This window comes from Equus asinus, chromosome 4, assembly GCF_041296235.1.
Source record: "Equus asinus isolate D_3611 breed Donkey chromosome 4, EquAss-T2T_v2, whole genome shotgun sequence".
Classification (NCBI taxonomy): Eukaryota; Metazoa; Chordata; class Mammalia; order Perissodactyla; family Equidae; genus Equus; species Equus asinus.
In genome coordinates, this window is record NC_091793.1 from 90,521,022 (window position 1) to 90,543,493 (window position 22,472).

A 22,472-nucleotide genomic window follows, 5' to 3' on the forward strand; every position below is an offset into this window, starting at 1 on the left:
TTTTTCTTTCATGCGTTCTCCTTATTAAATGAATTAAAAACTTGACCTTTAGGGTCTTAGTGATCTGTCCTTATTTTTTTTTTAAACATCTCTATTATAGGTGTATTTGCAGATAATTGCCTAACTTCCAATCTAAAGGTCACAGTCACCTAAGGATGGAACTTTTTGGAAATACCAGTATCTGGGCTGCTCCCTAGATCTACTAAAACTCAAGTAGATTGTGATTCCCCAGCTATTTCACAAAAAATGTTTAAGCATTCTTATATGAATGTTGTCAAGCACCAACCAAAGCTAGCTGTACTTGCTTAGTAACCATAGTTACATTACTAAGAAATACCAGATTGTTAGGGACAGATATAAATAAAGAACTCCAAAACAGAATTCATGAATAAATAAATACACAGACTTTGTACAAATAGATCTTTAAAAAGTTTATCCATGTTTTACTTGGCCAATTCTTTTTATGTTTTGTATAGTTTATTAGTTTTTTTAATGCAGAGAAAGAGAAACCCTCAAAAAAAAGAATTTTTTTTTAAAAAGGTACATTTAAAACACTATGCAAAGTTACAGTTGAAAAGTATACAACTTTTTTCCTACATTCTTCTCCTCACAACCAGTTTTGTTTCTTGTGATTATTTCCAGAAGGGGGAAAAGATTCTAAGCCTATACCAGCATAATATCTGTTGATATATTTATTAATGTACCCAGAAAGGATCTTAGTGTATCTACTGCTTTATTCCTTGATGTTTTCATCCTTCAGTATTTTCGGAAATCTTTCCATATCCGTCCTTAGAGATTTATTTCATGTGTTTTAAGAGCTGTATAGTACTCTGTTTGTTTAAGCAGCCCCTACTGATGGATCCTTCCACTGTTTCCAGTGCCTTGGCTGTTGTATTACTTGAAATGGAATAAAATTCTGCTTGACCCTCTAGTCTGGTGGTCATAATTTAGTTACCGTATCTGATAGTAGACCACATTTGGTTTTGATTCTTTTTACAAAATCATAAAATGTTAGTTCATAAAGTTAATGAATGAGTACTGTTTGCTTTCAACATCTTTTTCAGGTTGGTACCCGGAGGTATATGGCTCCAGAGGTATTAGAGGGTGCTATAAACTTCCAAAGGGATGCATTTTTGAGGATAGATATGTACGCCATGGGATTAGTCCTGTGGGAACTGGCTTCTCGCTGTACTGCCGCAGATGGTAAGGGAAAAAATATTTTGAAAAAAGATATATATGCCTACTACACATATATGAAAAGGGATGATTACATTCAAAGGTAATATTTTAAAGGGCAATTTTTTTTTTTTTTTAAAGAGACTCCAAGAGGTGGTGGCTTAAAGAGAATTCAGGAGGCAGAGGATAGAGCGGGCAAGAGAGGAAAGCTCCTGATAGGTAGTGATTCTGTACCATTGCCACATGTTTTGCTGGGCATTTCACATACTTTTAGTTTATTTCCTAAAACAACTTTGGAGGTAGTTATTATCTCAGTTTTACAGATGAGGAATTTAAGGCTCAAATTTTAGCTAGAAATTAAGTAGCTTGCCTATTTTAGCCTCAAGGTAATAAATGGTGAAACCTAGATTTGAAACTGTGATCCAGATGTAGAGAGAGGGCTGCTACTTTGGTTAGACCCCATGAGTCCTGCCCCCAGGTTCTCAAGTCAGCTCTTGTGGCGAGAGGAGATGTGAGTAGAGAGGAGATGCAAGTAGAGTCAGGGGACTTTGCCTCCTGGGACACTCAGGCTGAGTCTGTTCAGCACTCCCATAATGCCAACATATAGCTAACCAACCAGATCGAATTTACAGTCTGTGCTCCCTGACACAGAACTGAACGTGCGTTTGGATATACCACAATTTAAATTCTGCCTCCTTAAAGCTTTGAAATCTGACCTGATGTGGACATTATTGTGAATATTCATTACATGTCCTAGCGCAGCACCTTGGTTCTAAAGGATTCCTGTTTTTTGTTCTTGTTATTGAAGTCCTTGTTGAAGCCTGATAAATATTTGCATTCATTGATTGATTATAAACCTACATACTATATTCCTGGTGTGACAAAATTATAAGTAGTGTTCTAGGTCCTCTGTAGTGCTCCTCATAAGATCCGAACTCTCTTCGAGTTAACAGCACTTGTTTGGGTGTGAGAATATACAAACTTTCTGACTGATAAACTCCCAGACAAATGTAAATTTGCTTGATCTGTTTATTTTTTGTTTTAATTTATAATTGCCTGAAAATTTTCTGTGGATTGTGAAAGACTATAGCAGAAATTGTGTTGAATATTTAAAAAGGTATAACCAACGTAACCGATATTTATAAGAATACTTTATTTTCTGAGTTCTGTAATAGTCACTCAGTATAGGACAGACTACCTCCATATATGAAATCTGATTTGGGGTACTGTGCTTTTAAATGGAACTTAGTAGAGAGTGCTCAGGAATGGACATCCATTCATTCTTCCAAGATTGGGTGTTTGGCATGGGAGTGGATCCAGAACCTAAGAAAGGTTGAAGCAATTTGGATGGCTCAAGCTTAGCTTAGAAGTCTACAGGAAAAAGAGTAAGCCGTTCAGTGTATTTAGTCTCAAAGTGGAAGAGGAAGTACATTTATTATGTGCATTTATGGAAGCAGAAGTAGGTCAGATGGCAGATGTTATAGGAATATATATTTCATAAGAACTTTATTAATATGAACTCTCCAAAGCAAACCATTGCATATGGGGTTATGCGGGATACACAAGACGCAGCCTTTAAGTAATGTACAGTTTAGTTAATGTGATAAAATATATCCTGGACGGTTAACTCTACAGTAAGGTAAGTGTGAATTGTCTAGTCGAGTGCTCAGTACATAGGTATTCAGAAAATGTTTTTGGATGAATGTAGTCCCTGAGAAATGTAAGGGAGTGTTATGGGAGTTTTGAAGAGTGAGAAATTGCTTTGTTTGTGGGAGGGGTTATCAGGGGAGATTTTATGGGAAAAGAAAAGGATGGATGCTGACATTTCTTAAATGCCTTGCATGTGCTATGTAATGCTTAATTGCAGAGTCAGTAATTTCTGACTCAAGTCAGAAATTGGGGCAGAAGGGACAGTGTGAACATTGCTAAAGTGAGTGCTTTAAAATTTGTTGAAGGCTAATTCTTGATGGTTCAATTCATTGATTCCCAAACTTTAATGTGCATACCAAACTCCTGGGAATCTTGTTAAAATTTAGATTCTGACCCAGTTGGTCTGGACTGAGTCCTGATATTTACATTTCTTACAAGCCACCAGTCAGTGCCAGTGCTGCTGACCTGTGGACCACACTTTGAGAGGCAAGGATTGAACAGACACCTTAGAATGTCAGTACAATGAGCCCTCTGGATCCACTGGTTCCGTGTTCGGGGATTCAACCAACTGCAGATCGAAAGGCCCACTATGGTTGCCTTTGTACTGAATGTGTACGGACTTTTTTTCTTGTCATTCCCTAAACAATACAGAATAACAACTATTTTTATAGCATTTACATTGTGTTAGGTATTATAAGTAGTAAGTAATCTAGAGATGATTTAAAGTATATGAGAGGATTGCATAGGTTATATGCAAATACTCTGGCATTTTGTATAAGGGACTTAAGCATCCCTGGATTTTGCTGTCTGTGGATTTTGGTTATCTGCAGGTAGGTCCTAGAACTAGTTCTCTCCATCCCCAAACCGAAGGACAAGTGTCCTCTCAGTCACTGGAAGTGCTTAAGCAGAGACTGACTATCAAGGCATCAAGGATTCTTACAATTCAGAGAGGGTTGAGTTATATGGCCTCCTTCATGATTTATTATTCATAACTTATATCTATCCAAGACTATTGGTGCATTTCAAGAGCTTGTACAAGGTTTATGTCTATCCATGGACACATCTGGTCACTGAAATTGCTCATTAGTGACTGGTTTCTTTCAAGGGGAGACAGTACACTGATTGAAAGCACAGACTTTAAAGTCGTTCATAGAGCTGTATTCAAATTCCAGCTCTACCACTTAACAGCTTTATGTCCTCGTGCAAATTCTGGAACTTTTTTGAGCTTTCCTCTCTGTAAAATAGAAGTAATGCTATCTTCACTTTGTGAAGATAAAATGGAAGTAAATAGTATATGTAAAGTTCCTGGTCAGGATAAGTGCTCATCAAATATTAGTTATTATTAACTCCTAACTGCATTTTCCTATTTGAGTGGGCCTACAAAGAAAGGATCATTTATGTTGAATAAATCCTGCTTATTCTTGAAGGCACATTCTGACTTCTTGGGAACCCTGTTTGGAGAGTATGTGATTTTTTAAAAACGAAGTGTCTTTTTGGCAGCTCTTGTGAGGGCAGAGAAGAGGTGTGACTTTGAAGTACCTAATTCCTCACATGCAGCGTGTAACGGGTTTGAATGTGTCATAGAATAAAGATGGTTATAACAGATTAAACCTGAAATCTTCAGAGATGGAAGCACTACTGTTTACAGTCAGGTCTGAATTGCAAGAGGAGTGGGTACCTTAAAGGGATATAATATCCTTGGTTTGCAAACATCCATGGTTCCCTGTGCCCTCTATACGTATGGAGACAGGCATTCCTCATCCAGTAGATAAGAAAGCTCCTTACACATCCTTAGTAGGGTTACATACCAAGTCATGGACTTTTAATTTCCCTTAAATTAGAGTTTGGGTCACACTGTGGTATAAGTATGGCTGAGGGTCCATTTCTCTCCTGTCATTATAGCATGTAACAGTTGGGAAAAGGTGATACAAAATATGTTTTAGAAAGTTTATTTCACTTTGGAAGTCAGGAAAATTTGAATTAAAATGATTTTTTTTCTTTTTTTCTTTTTTTCCATTTCAGGACCTGTAGATGAGTACATGTTGCCATTTGAGGAGGAAATTGGCCAGCATCCATCTCTTGAAGACATGCAGGAAGTTGTTGTGCATAAAAAAAAGAGGCCTGTTTTAAGAGATTATTGGCAGAAACACGCTGTAAGTTATACAGTTAGCTTTTCATTTGAAATTCCAATAAAATGCTTTTCAGAGGAATGATTTCTCTCTCTGTACATTTCTCTTTCTTCTGGGAGGATTTTCTGGGGAGGTGATATTCATACAGGATGCTCTGTACTGCAGTTCTAGAATCAGCAGTTAGGGCTAAGTCTGTATACTCATAAGGGAGATGGTGAAGTCATCGAGCCTTAGGGGGCTCTTCATCTCTCTGCTCCTGTGCAAATAAGTATGTCTCCTGTTTAGAAAGCTTCTCAGGGAAAGGAGTGCCTGCAGATAGATGCATAACCTTTCTGACCACCACCATTCCACATTTTAAAAAGTGCTATTTTAAAAAGTGAAGCATCCATTTTCTCCTCTTTATGGGAGTTTGTTTTTTAGCCTTTTGATTTGGGATTGGAAACTTTCAAGTTCTCAATAATGCTCTAAAACTAGGGACTAGGTAGATGAAGGATGGAACAGTATTGCCCTGGTTATTTTGGTCTTGATATAACCAGAAACGGATAAAACCAGGTAGGAAATCCTCAAGGATGACTTTCTAAACTTTCTATTTAATTGCAGCATAGAAATGTGGATATTAAGTAAGAAACACTAAAATTCGGTAGACCTCCTTTAGCCTTGGTTTTGAATTCAATTCAAGGGTTAGCATTGGTTTCTGAACAATAGATGGGATTTTTGGACTTAAAACAATGAATCACCTGCTTTGATAGTCTCCAGTGCTTAAAAAAACGTGAATTCTCCTAGTGCTTTTCTTCATGTTGCTGCACTCAGTAGATATTCAAAAGTGACTATTGACAAATAATATCAAACTTAGCCAATCTTGAAACTTTCTTTGGCTCAGAAAACTAGCAATTTCTTTATGGAAATTTTATTCTATTTCCTAATAGAAAACAAAAATTGCTGTGGTGTTTGAATGTATTTTTTCTTTTTAGGGAATGGCAATGCTTTGTGAAACAATAGAAGAATGTTGGGATCATGATGCAGAAGCCAGGTTATCAGCTGGCTGTGTAGGTGAAAGAATTACTCAGATGCAAAGACTAACAAATATCATTACCACAGAGGACATTGTAACAGTGGTCACGATGGTGACAAACGTTGACTTTCCTCCCAAAGAATCTAGTCTATGATGGTTGCATCACGTGTACACTGAGAAACAGGACTCTGAACTGGAGCTGCTAAGCTAACGAAACTGCTTACAGTTTATTTTCTGTGTGAAACGAGTAGGATGTCTCTTGGACATGTTGCAAAGAAGACCCTCGTTTAAAATGTGGCTCTGTGAGACTTATGACATTACCTGTAGCAGAGACGTGAAGGACATGAGACTAAGAGAAAAGTTACAAACTCTACAAAGAAACTTTTGAAAAAGTGTACATGAAGAATGTGGCCCTCTCCAAATCAAGGCTCTTTTGGACCTGGCTAATCGTGTTTGAAAACTGACATCAGATTTGTTAATGTCTGTGAGAAGACACTAATTCCTTAAATGAACTACTGCTATTTTTTTTTAAATCAAAAACTTTTCATTTCAGATTTTAAAAAGGGTAACTTGTTTTTATTGCATTTGCTGTTGTGTTTCTATAAATGACTATTGTAATGCCAATATGACACAGCTTGTGAATGTTTAGTGTGCTGCTGTTCTGTGTACATAAACAAAGTCATCAAAGTGGGGTACAGTAAAGAGGCTTCCAAGCATTACTTTAACCTCCCTCAACAAGGTATACCTCAGTGCCACGGTTGCTAAATTATAAAATTGAAAACACTAACAAAATTTGAATAATAAATTGATCCATGTTTTGTAAGAAGGTATTACAAATTCACTGTGTTATTTAAGAAAAAAAGGTAAGCTATGCCTAGTGCCAACGTAAGTGGCTATTTGTAAAGCAGTGTTTTAGCTTCTCTTGTGCTAGCTTGTAATTTAAGGAAAAAAAGTGCTGTTTTTTGAAATGGAAAAATGGTGTCATTTCCCCCTTCTTCCCATGTTTTAAAGCTTCATCTTATATCCGGTTCCCAAAATATTGCATACTTACCTAAGTATTTTTTTTAGGTGTGTTGTGTTTCGGGAATATTTGAAAATTTAAAGCATGATTTACATTTTTTTAAATGAGCTGTAACACTGGAAAGCTCTTCATTTTTATTCTTTTAAAATAGATTTTTTTCCTATTTATATATGTAAAACTGTAGTGTATTTCTTTTCACCAAACAGTATGTGTGTGGGACATTCTTTATTACTGTTTCAGGATCGCCTCAGGAAGTGTCATTACTCAGAATTCCTCACTCTCTGCTTTGAGACTTGTAACTTTATCACGATATTTCTGCTTGGTGCCATCTTGACAGAGTAATATTTGATGTCTGTGATACATAAAGAATTATCCTAGGATAGAGATTTTAAATTTTAAGCACAGATTTCAGATGTTACTGCTTTAAAACAAATCAGGGATAACAAGTTAAACTTATAACTAACTTAAAATATGCAATGACATTTAGAGGTAACCAGTGTTGATGTAGGTGACACAGCCTAGTCTCCTCCTGCAAATTGCTTTCCCAACTAACTCTGATATTAATTTAGAATAGTTCATGCCTTATCCTTGATTAAAAAAAAATGGAATTGATCATAGGTAGGTGCCAAAGTGCTTTTCAAAACAATATTACATTAGAATATAATTGGATTCTTCCTCAAATTTATACAGGCCAAAGTAAAACATTAATTTCCTGAGTTTCTAGATTACTGACCAACAAATAGCCAGTATTACGCTGTGTACTTTTGTCAGGTCATTTAAAAATGAATACATTAATTTTATAAAAGAAGTTTTTACATGTCACTATCAGGAGCTCACTGTGAATGTTATCTTCAAATGGCTATTTAACCACACAGTACACTACATTTTACATATAAATGCACAATCTCTGGGAATAATAAATTATTTATAAATAATACATAGGTCAACAGACTCTAAGCAGGGAGGGAAAGAAGAGTAATAGCATTGTTGTCTATGTGCCACACACCATACAAAACTTTGTGCTCTTGGTCACACATGTATCCAAGGTTTCATTGTATTCCTAAGAATTTCCATTTCAATGTTGAGTTCACCTCTTTATTTCAAAAAATAGTTGGCCTCTCAATTTCTTGATTTGGTTTTGCTTCCACTTCGAAACTAATGAAGAAGGGAAAATGATGAGAATGTTCATACATGAAAATTGTTGATCTCCTGAAGACTAATTTCTACCTGTTCTACATTTAATCCTGTTTCTAAAAGTTAAAAAAAAAATCGAAACAAAAACAAGGAATATTATGATGAATGTTTGGCTTATGTGAGGTCTAGAGATAAATTTTGTAAGACCAATTATTCACAAGATAGAAGTTTTCTCTTCATGTTAGAAAAAGTTTTTAGAAATCCTGGTTATTGTACTTAACTAGCTAACCAATTTTAAAACTTGTATCCTTTTGAGAACTATATTAATATAAAAACACTTTTTATAAGCAGTAAATAATAATGTTCCAGTGACTACCTGTCCTGATACCTAGTCTTGTTAAAACTTTCTTTTGCAGGGCATTTTCATGTTTGGTTTACAGTCAGTGCAGAGTGGGCAAGTTAACAAAAAGTTTGAGCTAGGGATGCTGAAATAAAGAAAGATGAAAGAATGAGAAAAATGACTTGTTTTGGGGTTAGCTAAGACCCCAGTAATTTTTTCCTCATGTGTATGGTGCTCTTTATGATTCATCTTGTATTTTGCCTTTCTGACACCCATCCGAACTGCTGCTCTAACGTATACTCTTTACCTTGCCCAGATCTCCGTGTAAGGAATGCTTTATGATCAACTGCCATAGGACTGATGGATTAACCAGTGTTTGGCTTTATTCAAAGTCTATGCCCTGCACAGCTCTTGTATGTATTTTAGATGCTAGGAAGTTTTTAGCATGTGATGTGTGATTCTTGTTTGAATGTTTATTACAGGTACCTTGTGAATTCCAGAACAAGAGACTGTGCCTCACAATTGTTGGTCCCGTGAACTCACACTATCTTTCATGGTGATGTTTTGAAAATAGAATCAGGAAAAAAACCCAACAAGTTTGGAATTTAAAAATAGAATCATATATCATTAAATTGAAAAAGAATCTCTTTTTCCCCCTTTCCTCACCCCTATGTAACAGCTACATATAAGTAAAATGCAGATGGTAGGGAAAAAAACCCTGGCCAGAGGATAGTTTACTGGAATAAACTGATTACTGTTTTTAAAAAAAATGCTTCACCACAGATATTTTCCAGTTTCTCTTTTTTACCTTTTTAAAAAATTACTTTTTAGGAATATTTGGTATAATGTGCATAAAATTATTTACTGATTTATGGGCAAAATGATACAAGTAGCATCTTGATTGAACATCATTTACCTCAGATACTCAACCAGCAGTACATTTTTTATGCAGTCTCAACCCATATCCTATTTGTTACCTCTCAAAATATTGGTAAGCAATTATTTTAGCTTTATTCTGTATTTCTTGTCAGTGTTTTGGGCACAGGTTGTTGTACTACTGTCAAATTGTACTTGCTGTTTTTTTCTGCAAGTATTTAACAAAAAGCTAAAAAAAAAAATAGCCCCATAAAACCCCACCTTGGATAAGTGATTGTTAAATATTGTACAAATAAAATGTATGCTATCCCCATTCCATCCCCAAGTTAAATAAAAAAATGAATTATGGTATGATTTGCATATGCAGTTTTTCTTTAGCTGTATGTTCTTCTTAAAGAGGGGAAGAGTAGCTTTGTAATTTATAGTGAAGTTTACACCTTGAAATTTGCAAGAATGGAGACTGGTGAAAGAAGGGAGGTCTGTCAGCTGTGGCATTTCCCTCCTTTGTTTTCTAAGCAGATTGTATTCCCACTAAAGTATCTATGTTGGTCCTGCCAGTTTTAGGAAGCCAGAGGCTAGCTGGCATTAATTACATTGCCTTTTCATATGGAAATAGAGAAGTGTGGCTTAGGAAATGGTCATGAAAGATATAAACTACACTTCTCAACTATGTAACTAATTGAATGGAATAATTCTGGTATTTTCATTTAGAGTCATCAGTAAGAGTAATCATCAAAGAAACTAGCTTTCATTATCATTTTTAATGTTGTAAAGGCTTTTCTTTATCCTGTGGCTTTCAAAGAAAAAGAAGGTGGAAAAGCCCCACATTGTCATATTGTGTGTCATAATTTTACACCAACGGATTCTCAGTTTTTTAGGGTAAAGGTGAAGGAAGGGGCAACACAGGTTATGGTGGTCTGAAAGAACCTGCATTTGCTTCCAAAACAAATGAAAATGCACACCATGGTGGAACCTGCATGGGACCGCTACAGAAAGACTGAAATTGTTTTTCACAGCTGTGTTCTGCAAAACACTGCTTCTTCAGGAAGTCAATAGTATATACTCAACACATATGGCATTATGACAGAGTAAGTTTGGACCAACAGGTTTTAATTCCTCAGAGCCATTCATGTGCATGTGCACGTGAACTGGAGTTTTTTTGTGTTTTTTACTAAGATCATGTTTTTGGTAGGGCATCTAGACAGATCACACAAGTAAAAACTGCACTTCGTGAAGCCTCTAACACTTGGCCTCACCTGCTTTTCAATCTGATGACCCATGGAGTTCATGGGTTTTTGACTGTGCTGTTAAATGGCTATATTCCTCCTCTAGTAAATGAAGAAAATATCTAAGCCATATTTGTTTACATTATTCTTGAAAGTGTTTTACTAGGGCTTTTCAGATTTGATTTTTATTTTATTGATGATGATGATGTTTAGGCAATTTAAGAGATGAAGTTAAGTTTAAATATTTTCTAAGTACATTTTAGTTTCTTTGTATTAGGGAATATGGAAAGGGAAACATCAACCTTCCTCCTCCTCCCATCAAAAAATGCCTTTGGTGGGGCTGGCCCAGTGGCGCAGTGGTCGGGTTCGCATGCTCTGCTTCAGTGGCCCAGGGGTCACCAGTTCAGATCCTGGGTGCAGACCTACGTACCGGTCATCAGGCCATGCTGTGGCACGCATCCCACATATAAAGTAGAGAAAGTTGGGCGTGGATGTTAGCTCAGGGCCAATCTTCCTCAGCAAAAAGAGGAGGATTGGCAGCAGATGTTAGCTCAGGGATAAGCTTCCTCAAAAAAAAAAATTTAGGAAAGCGTTTGGAATGGAGACGTATAATTTATTTGTATGACTTCTGCTAACCTATTTTTTCTGATTTGCTTTATAACTGTTTCACAAAAAATGAAAATGTTGATGGATCTTTTGTAGCTCTCAAGTAGCCAAGGAGGCAAATGAGGGCTCTCAGCCTTTTCAGTGGCATCTTAAGCTAGTAAAAATTGGCAATCCTCAAGTCAGTTCTTTAGATGCTTTTACAGTTAGTGTCTTTAAGGCAGATGGTACTTCCCTAAAAGAGTAGATAGAAATTTTTTAAAGGGACAATTTTAGCTCATGTATAAAATCCTTGCTTCTAGTAATAGTGAGGCTACCATATTAAGTATTTTGGCAAAGTATCCCCTGAAAACCTATAGACTATCACATAGAACCACTATGCAAGACACTGCTGAAAAGTAAATGACAGTGATCTGAAGACTTAGAAGGCAGGGAAGGAACAGCTATGTATGCAAAAGAATAGGTTGTAACTACTGAAGAGTTACTTTTATGCACAGAAATCTTTTTATATCCCGTTCTACATCCGAGACTTGATAAAAACTAGATAAATCATTTCTTAGAGCATACTTTAAAAAATACGTCGTAAGGAACCCATTACTGAACTTCAGGTCTTAACAGCAGGGGCTTTGGCGTCAATCAAACCTGAGATGAACTTCAGGGTCAATCATTCTCTACCTGTGTGATTCTGGACACTGCCACTACTGTGTTAACTCTCTTATCTGCAAATAACAGTATCTAAATATCATAGGGCCTTTAATAGTTAAAGGGATTATAAACTGCATGAGGCTAGGGACTCTGTCTTTTGTAAACCATCCATGAAAACAACAGGCAATCAAATACTCTTGAATAAATGAAGCCACTAATACTTAACAAATGCTTATTAAATTCCATTTTAAACATATACCTGTATTGGTTCATGGATTCCTGAATTTATAAGGTGATGCTTTGACTAACATTTCCACATTCCTCTTAGCAATTCACTTTTTGATATAAATAGATTTAGTTAACACTGTCAAACACTTCCTATTATTCGTGGGAGCAGTTTTCCAGGAATTTCCTAAAGTGTCTGTTAAAAAGACAAATTCTGATCCTTTTGGCCTAGAATAGGCCCAAGAATCTGCATTTTAAAAAAATCTTACAAGAGATTCTTCTGTAGATGGCATGAGTACCATATTTTGAGCAGTCCGGAAGAAAATGTTTAAACTTTTGCCCAAAATACATGTGAACTATCTTCTAGCCAAACTAGTCAGTCTCCTGAACTGGAAGACCTACGCCTGGGACAGAATCCAAAATTTCCATAGGTTCAAAAAAAAAAAAAAACAATGCAGCACCTCCCACTGGACCAGAAGATTACTCAATTACACCTCTATCCTTACCATTGTTTCTTTACTGCTTTGTTTAAAGTTTATAAAAACATTTGGCTGCTAGGTGGAAATGCATTCTTCAAATGTACCACATAAATACTTCACAAGTGTTGAACAAGCATATGGTTGAATCCCTAAAATAGTCACATTTATTTTTTTCAACTGCTACTTACAGTATAATCTAAATCACTGGAATTATAAATCATGTAACTGCTCATGATTCAAAGGCAAGATACAGCCAAGATAGTACATGTGTAACAGTTCCCCATAAATACAAAAATACATGTTCATAAATATAAAAAGTGTAATAACATATCTTATTAAAGGACAATAGCTTTTAGTTCTGTTAGAGAAGCATGCCTGAAACTCCATAATTGAAGCCACTGATTGTATTCATAACCAGCTTAGTGAGGATGTTGCCCACTGCCTAACATCTGTAGGACAGTTGGGATATTTCTGCAAAGCATTCATAATTTGAGTATTATCCAAAAGTAGTTTCATCAGCTGGTACTCTCTCTGTGCATTTACTGAAGTTCTTTCCATGGGTCTTATTAATTCTAATTGTTGTAAGTGTTCAAAAGCCTGAAAGACGAAAGAAATAGTTTAGGTTGAATAGGGGAAATAAAGTAACAACGTTAACCCAGAGAACAGTTAAGGTTTTGGTCAGGCGCCAGGAAACAAAACTTAATAGAAATAAATAGGGTTCAAAAATAATTCTCATCAACCTCATAAAGACTTCATACATCACAATATACAGTTACCAGTCCCTGCTTTGTTGAATGTAAACAGGGCAAACTTTATGGCTTTTGTTCCTAACCTCATTCTATATCGTATCTCCTCCTAGTACTTAATGAAGGGTTTCAACCAGTTCTCTCTAAAAACCCAAGACCTGATAAGACCAGTAATTTTTGGCTAATTACCTAGGTTACGCAAATTCACATTTACATTTTGTTTCTACCTTTGTAAGACTTAGCTGTGTAAAAGTTTAAAACAGCTGCAAAAAAAGAGGCAGGCAGGAAAGACCCCCTAGGAGTACACCAGCCTGTTCAGCTGGTCCTATAAATAAATGATTGAGCAGAGTGCCACGGGCATGGAAGGGGGAGGACAGGTTCCTGGTTCCCTGAGTCGACAGAGACTGCCACAACCTGTCAGAAAGTCCCCTTCTTCCATCCCCTCACCTTAACAGAGTTCTGTACTGTCTGCTTCCTCTCACCTCTAATATGCATGTACTATTTCTTTTCTAACCTTGATTGTTGTTTTAGGTATTTTACTAGGATATGAAGGAAAACAAACCATTAAATCATGACATAGCAACCATTAAATACTGATACACTGAAATAGATTCCTGAGCTTTCTTTTCTTACATCCTCATTCTGAAAAATATCATTGGAATATATTCTTTATGTATCTTAAAAATTCTTCTGATGAAAAAGAAATATCTCGACAGTATTCATTTCTGAAAATGAGAAAACACTTGGAGGCTGCACGTCTTGGGGCTGAATAAAATAGAGGAAATTTAAAATATTTCTAGGCACAAAATACTTTCTTATTTTAAATGCAGAAATGAGCAGCTGCAAATTACTCATAAGAATTTAAATACTCAGGTAACCCTTTTCACTCATACAACACCCACAAACTATGACTATCAGACAGATATGGATGTTAGGAAGAGGTTAAAAAAGAAACCTCCAGTATGCTAAATACTTTTCCTGTTGTTTTCAAGAAATGGCAATGCCCTGTACTCACGTTTTTTTGGTTGCTACATGAAATAATATTCTGACCACTAGGGCTTATAAGAGATGCTAACAGACTTATGGGTTCATTGCTTTACAAAAAGAGATATTTCTTCCCCTAAAGTCCTCTAGAGCTCTACTGTCCAATAAGGTAAGTACTGTCCACATAGGGCTATTGAGCATTTGAAATGTGATACTCGATTTTAAAGTTTATTTAATTTTCAGTCAGTTTAATTTAAAACTGATACTTGAGTCAATCAGAAAATTTTAAGTATGTTTGGAACAATTTCAGAATGTTACTCTACTTCTTCAACTAAAATTTTTATGGAATCTAAAGAGAAAGTATTTCCAATGAATATTTAGTGAATCAGGATGTGCATTAAGTGTAAACACACACTGAATTTCAAAGACTTACAACAAAAGAAAATAATGGAAAACACTTTATTAATAATTTTCCATATTGATAATAGATTGAGATTTTTTGGTATATTAGGTTAAATAAAATATACTAAAGTTAATCTTACCTTTTTCTAATTTTCTACTTTTTTGTTGCTATTAGGAAATTATATAGCTCACATTACAGTTCTAGTGAACAATGGTACACTAGAATAAAGTTTCTCAAGTTTTAAAACTCATGCCTCACCCAGCTCCTAATAAAACTTTCTCTGTATATCCTCACCAGCCAATGATATTTTGTCTTTTAGTTTCTTAATGGTTCATATCTGCATTTTTGTCCCTTTTTAAAACTGCCGAGATTACAAAGCCAACCCTTGGGTTGTAAAGGAATAGTTATATACTGACAGATTTGATAGACTGTAATGAATAGTTCCTTTTCAGGATGCAAGTGCTAGGAACAGACGGTAGAGGGCAGTATACCTCCACACAAACTAACAGAACTGGCTGCTTTCTTCAGGATTATTCATATATTTCATTTTTAGATTTTTGTTTTGAAAATAAATTCCTATGATAAATACCTAATGTTTCAAAATTAATGAAAGTGCAATTGTGATATATACAATCAAATCGGATGTAAAAATATACCTGTCTGCAGAAAAATAACGGTGAACTTAAATCTTACCTTCATGACGACAGGTTTTTCAAAATTATAAACAGAATGGGCCTTCCTTTGAACAAACTTCTGAAACTCTGGAGAGAAAGCAATGACAACGTTAGTACCTTCAAATAAGCAGTGGGTTAGAGTCAGAAAGAAACTACCAGACTCATCTCACCATTATAGACCATTTGAAAATTAAAGGGCTCCTCTTCATAGATGTCATTTAAATGCTTCATTGCTATTATAAGACAGATTTCCAAGACTGACAGACCTACAGTTACAAAGGGAAACAAACTATGAGTCATAGTTTACTTCTGATATATAAGATTGAAATAACTGTCCTCCAAATAGAATGATCATGATTTTGAGGAGTGGGGGAGGTCGTCTTTAAGATCTCCCCTTGGTTCAACTGTGTTTCAGTCACTATGATCTATATAATCTTAAGTGAGTTACTCAACCTCCTTGAGCTTAGTTTTCCTATCTGCAAAACGAAGATCTTTCTAAACTTACAGAGATGTTATAAGGATGAGAGATAATATTATCAAGCATTTATGGTATGGCCCACAGTAAACAAAAACTGAAGCTGCAATTATTCTGTAACTTTAAAACACATAGGGCCCTTGATGATTCAGAGAATCTCTAAACCCCTGGAAATTATATCTAAAATTTTTCCTCAAGAGAAGTTTCATTAGATTCTCAAAAGGGATAGCAAAACCAAAATGGTTAAAAGCCAATGCTTTTCAGTAGCACTTTGTGCAATGAGAATGCCTACAATAGTTTTAGCTGGATTTGCACTGTGGCAAGGGAGGCAGAGCGTTGAGTTTCTTTCACTTTATATGGGAATGATAATACCTTTTAAAGGGCTGAGTTAAAAGCTGTATGGATATAAAAGCATTCTGGATATACAACACTATACCCATTGTTAATTATAATTTTTAAAAGCATTCTATTATATAAACTCATCCATTATATAAACTCAAACTTATAAAAAAGTCCTAATCAAGCAGGTTTCTCACCATGTACGATATTTGCTTTAGAGTCCATGCTACACAGCTGGTTTGCCTCCATCAGATCTGCTGCAGTCATAAATGGGTGGGATGATGTTACGCGATTTAAAGCAAGCATCTAGGGAAATGTGGATCAGCAAAACAATTACATATTTACTTGGGCATTTTGGAGATATTACTGAACAAAACTTCTTAATTTGGAGAGTCTATTCTTACAGGAAAGTAAATATTAATGTTTGGGAAAGGTATTCTCTCATATTTAGCTCTATTAAAATAATGTTTCAATTCATTTACCATATAACTCTATAAATGTAAAGCATAAAAAACATTCTTGCTGCTCTCTCTACCCCTTCCCACTTGCATATCTTGTGTATTTACAACTCTGCAAAAGAAAAAGTAGGGCAAGGAGAAGAGACCAAAAATAAGAATACTATTCAAAGCCAAACCAAACAGGCAGATCCGTAATTTGTATAAACATTCATACTACTCAATCAACAAGTCCAAGGTTAATGTAAGTGACAGACAGAAGTTAGCTACTTTATGTTCAATTGTACAAAAAAGAAAAAAATAAAAGCCAAAATTACACCCAGAAACAACTCTCACTGAAAGCAGAGTCCACTTTTCATGTAGCTAATTGTCTTTCCAACAACTAATATAATTCCTGGATTGAAGATTTATTTATTTGTAATTTTTAGAAATTTAAATTTAGTTATTTAAACATGGTTAGCAGACAAAAATGCATGATATCTGGTTAAATTTGCATTCCAGGTAAACAATGAATCATTTCTTAGTGTAAGTCTGTACCAAGTACTATTTGGGACATATTTATAGTGAAACTCTCTTCCCCACTTTAACCAGGGTCCAGGGTTCTTAGTTGCAAAGAGTTTGGCAATCCTTGTCCTTCATTCCCCTACTGGGAGGGACCCAGGTACTCAGTAGCTCCTTCTCTTTCTCTTACCTTTTCTTTTTCCTTTTATTATAAACTATTTTTGACATTAAAAAAGGCAAGAAAAGAACATAATGAATATCCATGACCATTTCCTCAGCATATGAAATATAATCTTTCTAGAGTTGGAGTCACTGTCTCTTCCCCCGGTTGGATTCTCTACTCTTCCCTATACAAAAAAATCATGTATGTCTTATAATTCTACTACATATATATTTATTCCTAGACGACAGAGTAATTTTCAAGTTTCATATAAATACCATATTGTACTCTTGCTTCTCTCTTCACTGAAGATCTGTTACGAGAATTTACCCATGTTAAAGCATCAATTCTAGTTTATTCTTTTTTTCTGTTGTATTGTATTCCTTTGTACATATTCACAATTTAATTATTCTTCCCTTATTTAGGTATATCGGTCATTTCATTTTCTTTTTTTTGCAATTATAAACAAGGCTGCAAAAAACAATCTTGTATATGTCTACATATGCATTTGAGTTTCACTAGACACCTAATTTGCCAAATTGCTCTCTAAAGTACTTATTCATATTTACACTACCAGCAGCAATAAATTTTAACAGTCACAGCCACCATACCATCAGACATAAAATGATACCCACTAGATTGGCACAAAAAAAAGGTTTAATTGTAAAGTTTAAATTGTACCGTTTCCCGGTTACTGGAGAGGTTAACATCTTTGCATATTATAAGTCATGTGAGATTCTACCTTGGTAGATTGCTTGCTGATATTCTTAGCTCATTCCTTTACTGATTATTGTAGAAGCTGTTTATATATTATGGATAGTACTGATGATTACATGCATTGCATATATCCTGTCAACCAGTCTTCACTTCTTCTATGGTATTTTTGGTGTCTTGACATTTAGAAATTCAATGTGATTAACCTTATCCATCTTTTCTTTTATGGTTTGTGATTTGTATATCTTCTCTAAGAAATCTTTCCCTACCTCAAGATTACAAATATATTCTCTTATGTTTTTCTTCTAAATTTTTTAAAGTTTATTTATTTATTTATTTTTGGTGAGGAAGGTTGGCCCTGAACTAAGATCTGTTACCAATCTTCCTCTTTTTGTTTGAGGATGGTTGTCCCTGAGCTATCATCTGTGCCAATCTTCCTCTATTTTGAAGGTGGAACGCTGCCACAGCATGACTTAATGAGGAGTGTCAGTTTGCTCCTGGAATCCAAACCCATGAACCCTGGGCCGCCAAAGCAGAGTGCGTGAACTTAACCACTACACCACTGGGCTGGCGCCTAAAGTTTTATTTTTGTACGTACATTTATGTTTCTTAACGTGGAATTTACTTTTGGGTATGCAATGAGAGTGATTTTTCTATGTGTATAACTCCAGACTTTTTGTTGAAAATGTACCCAAACTATATCTAATCTCAGTCAAGTCTTTCCCTCTTCTTTATAATTTCTACCAATTCCAAAACTTTTCTTAAACAAGAAAAACCAAAACAAAAATCAAGCTATTACTTTGAATTAAAAGTGTAATAGGAAACTGGCAAAACAATGACTGTTCATGTTGACAATTCTGAGGCAGGGATATTTTTCGGAATAACGAGAGGTGTGTATATGTATATTTATGTGTACATACGTGGTGTGTGTGTACATCCTCTATATACCAAAAGTTAGTAAATGAAGTCTAATTTTGGTATATAAATAACTAAAAACCTTACTCTTAAAAACTCTTAGTCCCCAAATTCCTTATGATAAGGACAACTATTGCTGAAAATAGTACGCTTTCGATGGATGGATGGGAAAGGGATGTGCTAACAAGAAGGAAAGAATATAGGGAAAAAAGTCTTAAATTTTCTGAGCAAAAATAGAAATCAGGAAGGAGAATCTGTAAATAAACACAACAGAACCACATGGTAAAGTAGAATATAAGCTTGAAGCCAGAGAACTTTGTATTTGAGTATTGTTTTGCCCTCTACTAGCTGTGTGACCTGCGGCAAGTTATTTAACCTCAAGTAGCCTCAGTTTCTTCAAAGGTAAGGATAAAAATGCCCAAGGATAAAAAATAGGATTATTGCAAAGGTTAGACATAATAACTATATTACTTGGCTCATGCACTATTCAGTAAATGATATCTATTATTATTATGAATGAAAGTGACCAAGAAGAAACTCAGAAAACCAAAAGTGTTTTCTCCTTGAAAGGTATTTTCCAAAGATAATTTTCTAGAAATATTCAATACTGTTAGTGAAGGATGAACTTTAATTTTCAGAACAATTAAATATCCCTTTATTGATACTGTTTAAGCCTAGGATATAATTACTTGGTGAAAGCCATAACCAGGTGGGATTTATTCAAGGTATGCAAAGTCAGTTTAACATTCAAAAATCATGCAATGTAATCCAACATATCAATATGCTAATGAAGAAAAATCATAGATCATATCCATTGACACCGAATAAACATTTGACAAAATCCAACAGTCCTTCATAATAAAATCTCACTAAGTTAGGAATAATAGGAATTACCTTAATTTGTAACAAACATGCATAAAAAACCCTACAGCTTACATCATACTTAATGGTAAAAAATTGAATATTTTCCTCCTAAGACTGGGAACAAGGCAAGGATGTCCACTCTTACCACTCTTATTCAATATGGTGCTAAAAGTTCTAGCCATTGCAATAAGACAAAGAAATAAATATAAATAAATAAGGAAATATAAAAACAAAAAGATATACAGATTGGAAAGGAAAAAAATAAAACTTTCTATTTGCAGATATGATTGTCTACATAGAAAATCTCAAAATATCTACAAGAAAATTTCTAGAATAAATGAGTTCAGCAAGGTCACAGAAAACATCATCAACACACAAAAATCAAGCACATTTCTATATACTAACAATGAGCACGATGAAACCAAAATTAAAAACAAAATATCATTTACAATTACTCCAAAGGAAATTAAATACTTAGGTATACACTTTAAACACATACAGGATCTATGTGGTGAAAATTATAAAGTGATGATGAAAGAAATCAAAGGACTAAATGGAAAGAGAGATGCACCACATACAGGGATTGGAAAGACTCAATGTAGTAAACATGTTAATTCTCCCAAAATTTATCTATAGCTTTAATCAATTTTACCAAGTGAAAGAAAATGAGTGATGAAAATAAAACGAATACAAACCAACAGCATGTGTAAAGACCGCAGGTTTTTGCTGACATTGAAATGCTTCTGGAGTACTTCTCGCACACTTCTATCTTCTGAGAGACACTGGAGGAAAAAAAATCAAAACAGAATTAAAGAATAACGCAGTTTAAAACCTAAATATAATCACGTGCCTCACTGGTTGGTGTACTTCATTAACTCTATCTGATATTTATTCATCATTAAATAGGTGCTGATCTTATTTTCAGAACACAGAAATCAAAATCAAACTTTCAATCTATTGATTTTCTTCTTATCCCTTTATGTTAATAGATAAAAAAATAAAACGCAATCTTCACTATCCCAAAATTTCTGGTCTAAAAAAGGAAACTATATAGTTATCCTAGTGGGATGATCAAAATGCTGCACAAAACACAACAGAGAATAAGAGTTACTATACTTGGGGGGCCGGCCCTGTGGCCGAGTGGTTAAGTTCACCTGCTCCACTTCTGTGGCCCAGGGTTTCGCCAGTTCGGATCCTGGGCGCAGACATGGCACCGCTCATCAGGCCATGCTGAGACAGAGTCCCACATGCCACAATTAGAAGGACTCACAGCTAAAAATACACAACTATGTACTGGGGGGCTTTGGGGAGAAAAAGGAAAATAAAATCTTTAAAAAAAAAAGTTACTGTACTTGGGAAAACAAGGTAAAGTATTACAAAGAATGCTTAAACTGTATGAGGCAATAGGCTAAAAAAAAGAGGATTCCAATTACAGGGAACATGCAGCATGAGCAATGTAGGAAGAGTGTGGCATACTGACAGAAGATGAGTAGTCATGTAATCCTGAATTGCAGTTATTGGCAAAGTGATTATGCAGAAAGATAAAGGCAGGAAAACCTAATTGGAGGCAATGGCAATTGTCCATACAAGAGACAAAGAGGGTCTGAATTAATACAGCAGTATGAAGACAAGAGAGAATTAAGACATTTATAGAAGATATGTCTGATGGAGGATCAACTAGTAAGGAGTAGGGGAGGAAGGGTTTGAGAAGGGGAGAAAAACATCAGAGATGATACTATGGGGGACAGAATGTCGCAGAAGCAGCAAAGAGTAAGATGTGGTCAAGAAGTGAAACTTAGATTATCAAGATTTAAGCAGTAGATGGAACAGAGGAACAAAGTAAGAGATTGAGAAAGATACTGAAGACTGGAAGAGAATCCGAGAGAGCAATGAAACTAAGGGAAGAAAACTTCAAGAGGGAAGTGGTAATCAACAATGTAAACTACTTTGTATAATTAAGATATATTAAATTATAAGATATATTAAATTAAGATATAAAAGATAAGAGAAGAAGCTAACAGCTTTGGAAATTCCGAGATCAATAGGGCCTTTGAAAAAGCAGTAATCTAAAAGAGCCAAGTGACTGCAGTGAATTAGGATTAATGACAGGTGAGGTACACTTGGCACTGAAGAAAAAATTAGAGTAAATTCAGAGTTGGCAGAGCCAAGAAAGGCTTGGAGTAGCTTGACATAATGTTTCAAATATCATATGCAAGGGATAAGAATTCTTTTTCCTTAAAAAAAAAAGCTCAGAAAACTAAGTACTTCTATATTTTCTAGAGCTAAAACTTTATGTCTCTACTTCTTTCACTGTTAAGAAGATCCAGATTTAGGAATAAATTCTAGTCTAATGGAATGAAGTTTTATGTTCTCAGTAAATAAATTATCCTAGTTACAGACCCCATTCCCCATTGTTTTTAGTTCTTTCTATTTTAAAAGACTTGCTGGTACCTTTTTACTATATACAGGGTTGAATACCCTTTGGAAGTACACAAGATAAACATTAAAGGGTGAATCTTCTATACTCTGCTTTTCTGCTTATCTCTATATTTTCAGAGGTGTGAATCCAACTCCCGTTGTTTCTGAAAGCTGTCACCCTCTTGCTTTCATAATTACTTAATCTGCTTTTTTTTTTAAGATTGGCACCTGAGCTAACATCTGTTGCCAATCTTTTTCTTCTTGTTCTCCCCAAAGCCCCCCAGTACATAGTTGTATATTCCAGTTGT

General features: G+C 35.1%; 2 protein-coding genes across 11 annotated transcripts in view; one reads left to right on the top strand and one right to left on the bottom strand.

Annotated features, from left to right (window-relative positions):
- The window catches only part of ACVR2A (activin A receptor type 2A), an 85,032-nt gene extending 75,343 nt beyond the window's left edge, over positions 1 to 9,689 (top strand). The window contains exons 9-11 of the mRNA XM_014831696.3: positions 1,065 to 1,203; positions 4,849 to 4,979; positions 5,927 to 9,689. Of these exons, the coding sequence (XP_014687182.1) occupies positions 1,065 to 1,203; positions 4,849 to 4,979; positions 5,927 to 6,121 (465 nt within the window). The 3' untranslated portion in view covers positions 6,122 to 9,689. The remainder of the gene's footprint in view (positions 1 to 1,064; positions 1,204 to 4,848; positions 4,980 to 5,926) is intronic.
- A 2,963-nt stretch (positions 9,690 to 12,652) lies between these two features.
- Positions 12,653 to 22,472, bottom strand: part of ORC4 (origin recognition complex subunit 4) — a 77,609-nt gene continuing 67,789 nt past the window's right edge. For all 10 annotated transcript variants that reach the window (XM_070507670.1, XM_070507673.1, XM_014831690.3 and 7 more), the window contains 5 exons: positions 20,442 to 20,528; positions 16,335 to 16,443; positions 15,494 to 15,589; positions 15,343 to 15,410; positions 12,653 to 13,113 (listed from right to left, as the gene is read on the bottom strand). In XM_070507670.1, coding sequence (XP_070363771.1) covers positions 12,925 to 13,113; positions 15,343 to 15,410; positions 15,494 to 15,589; positions 16,335 to 16,443; positions 20,442 to 20,528 — 549 coding nt within the window. In that variant the 3' untranslated portion in view covers positions 12,653 to 12,924. The remainder of the gene's footprint in view (positions 13,114 to 15,342; positions 15,411 to 15,493; positions 15,590 to 16,334; positions 16,444 to 20,441; positions 20,529 to 22,472) is intronic.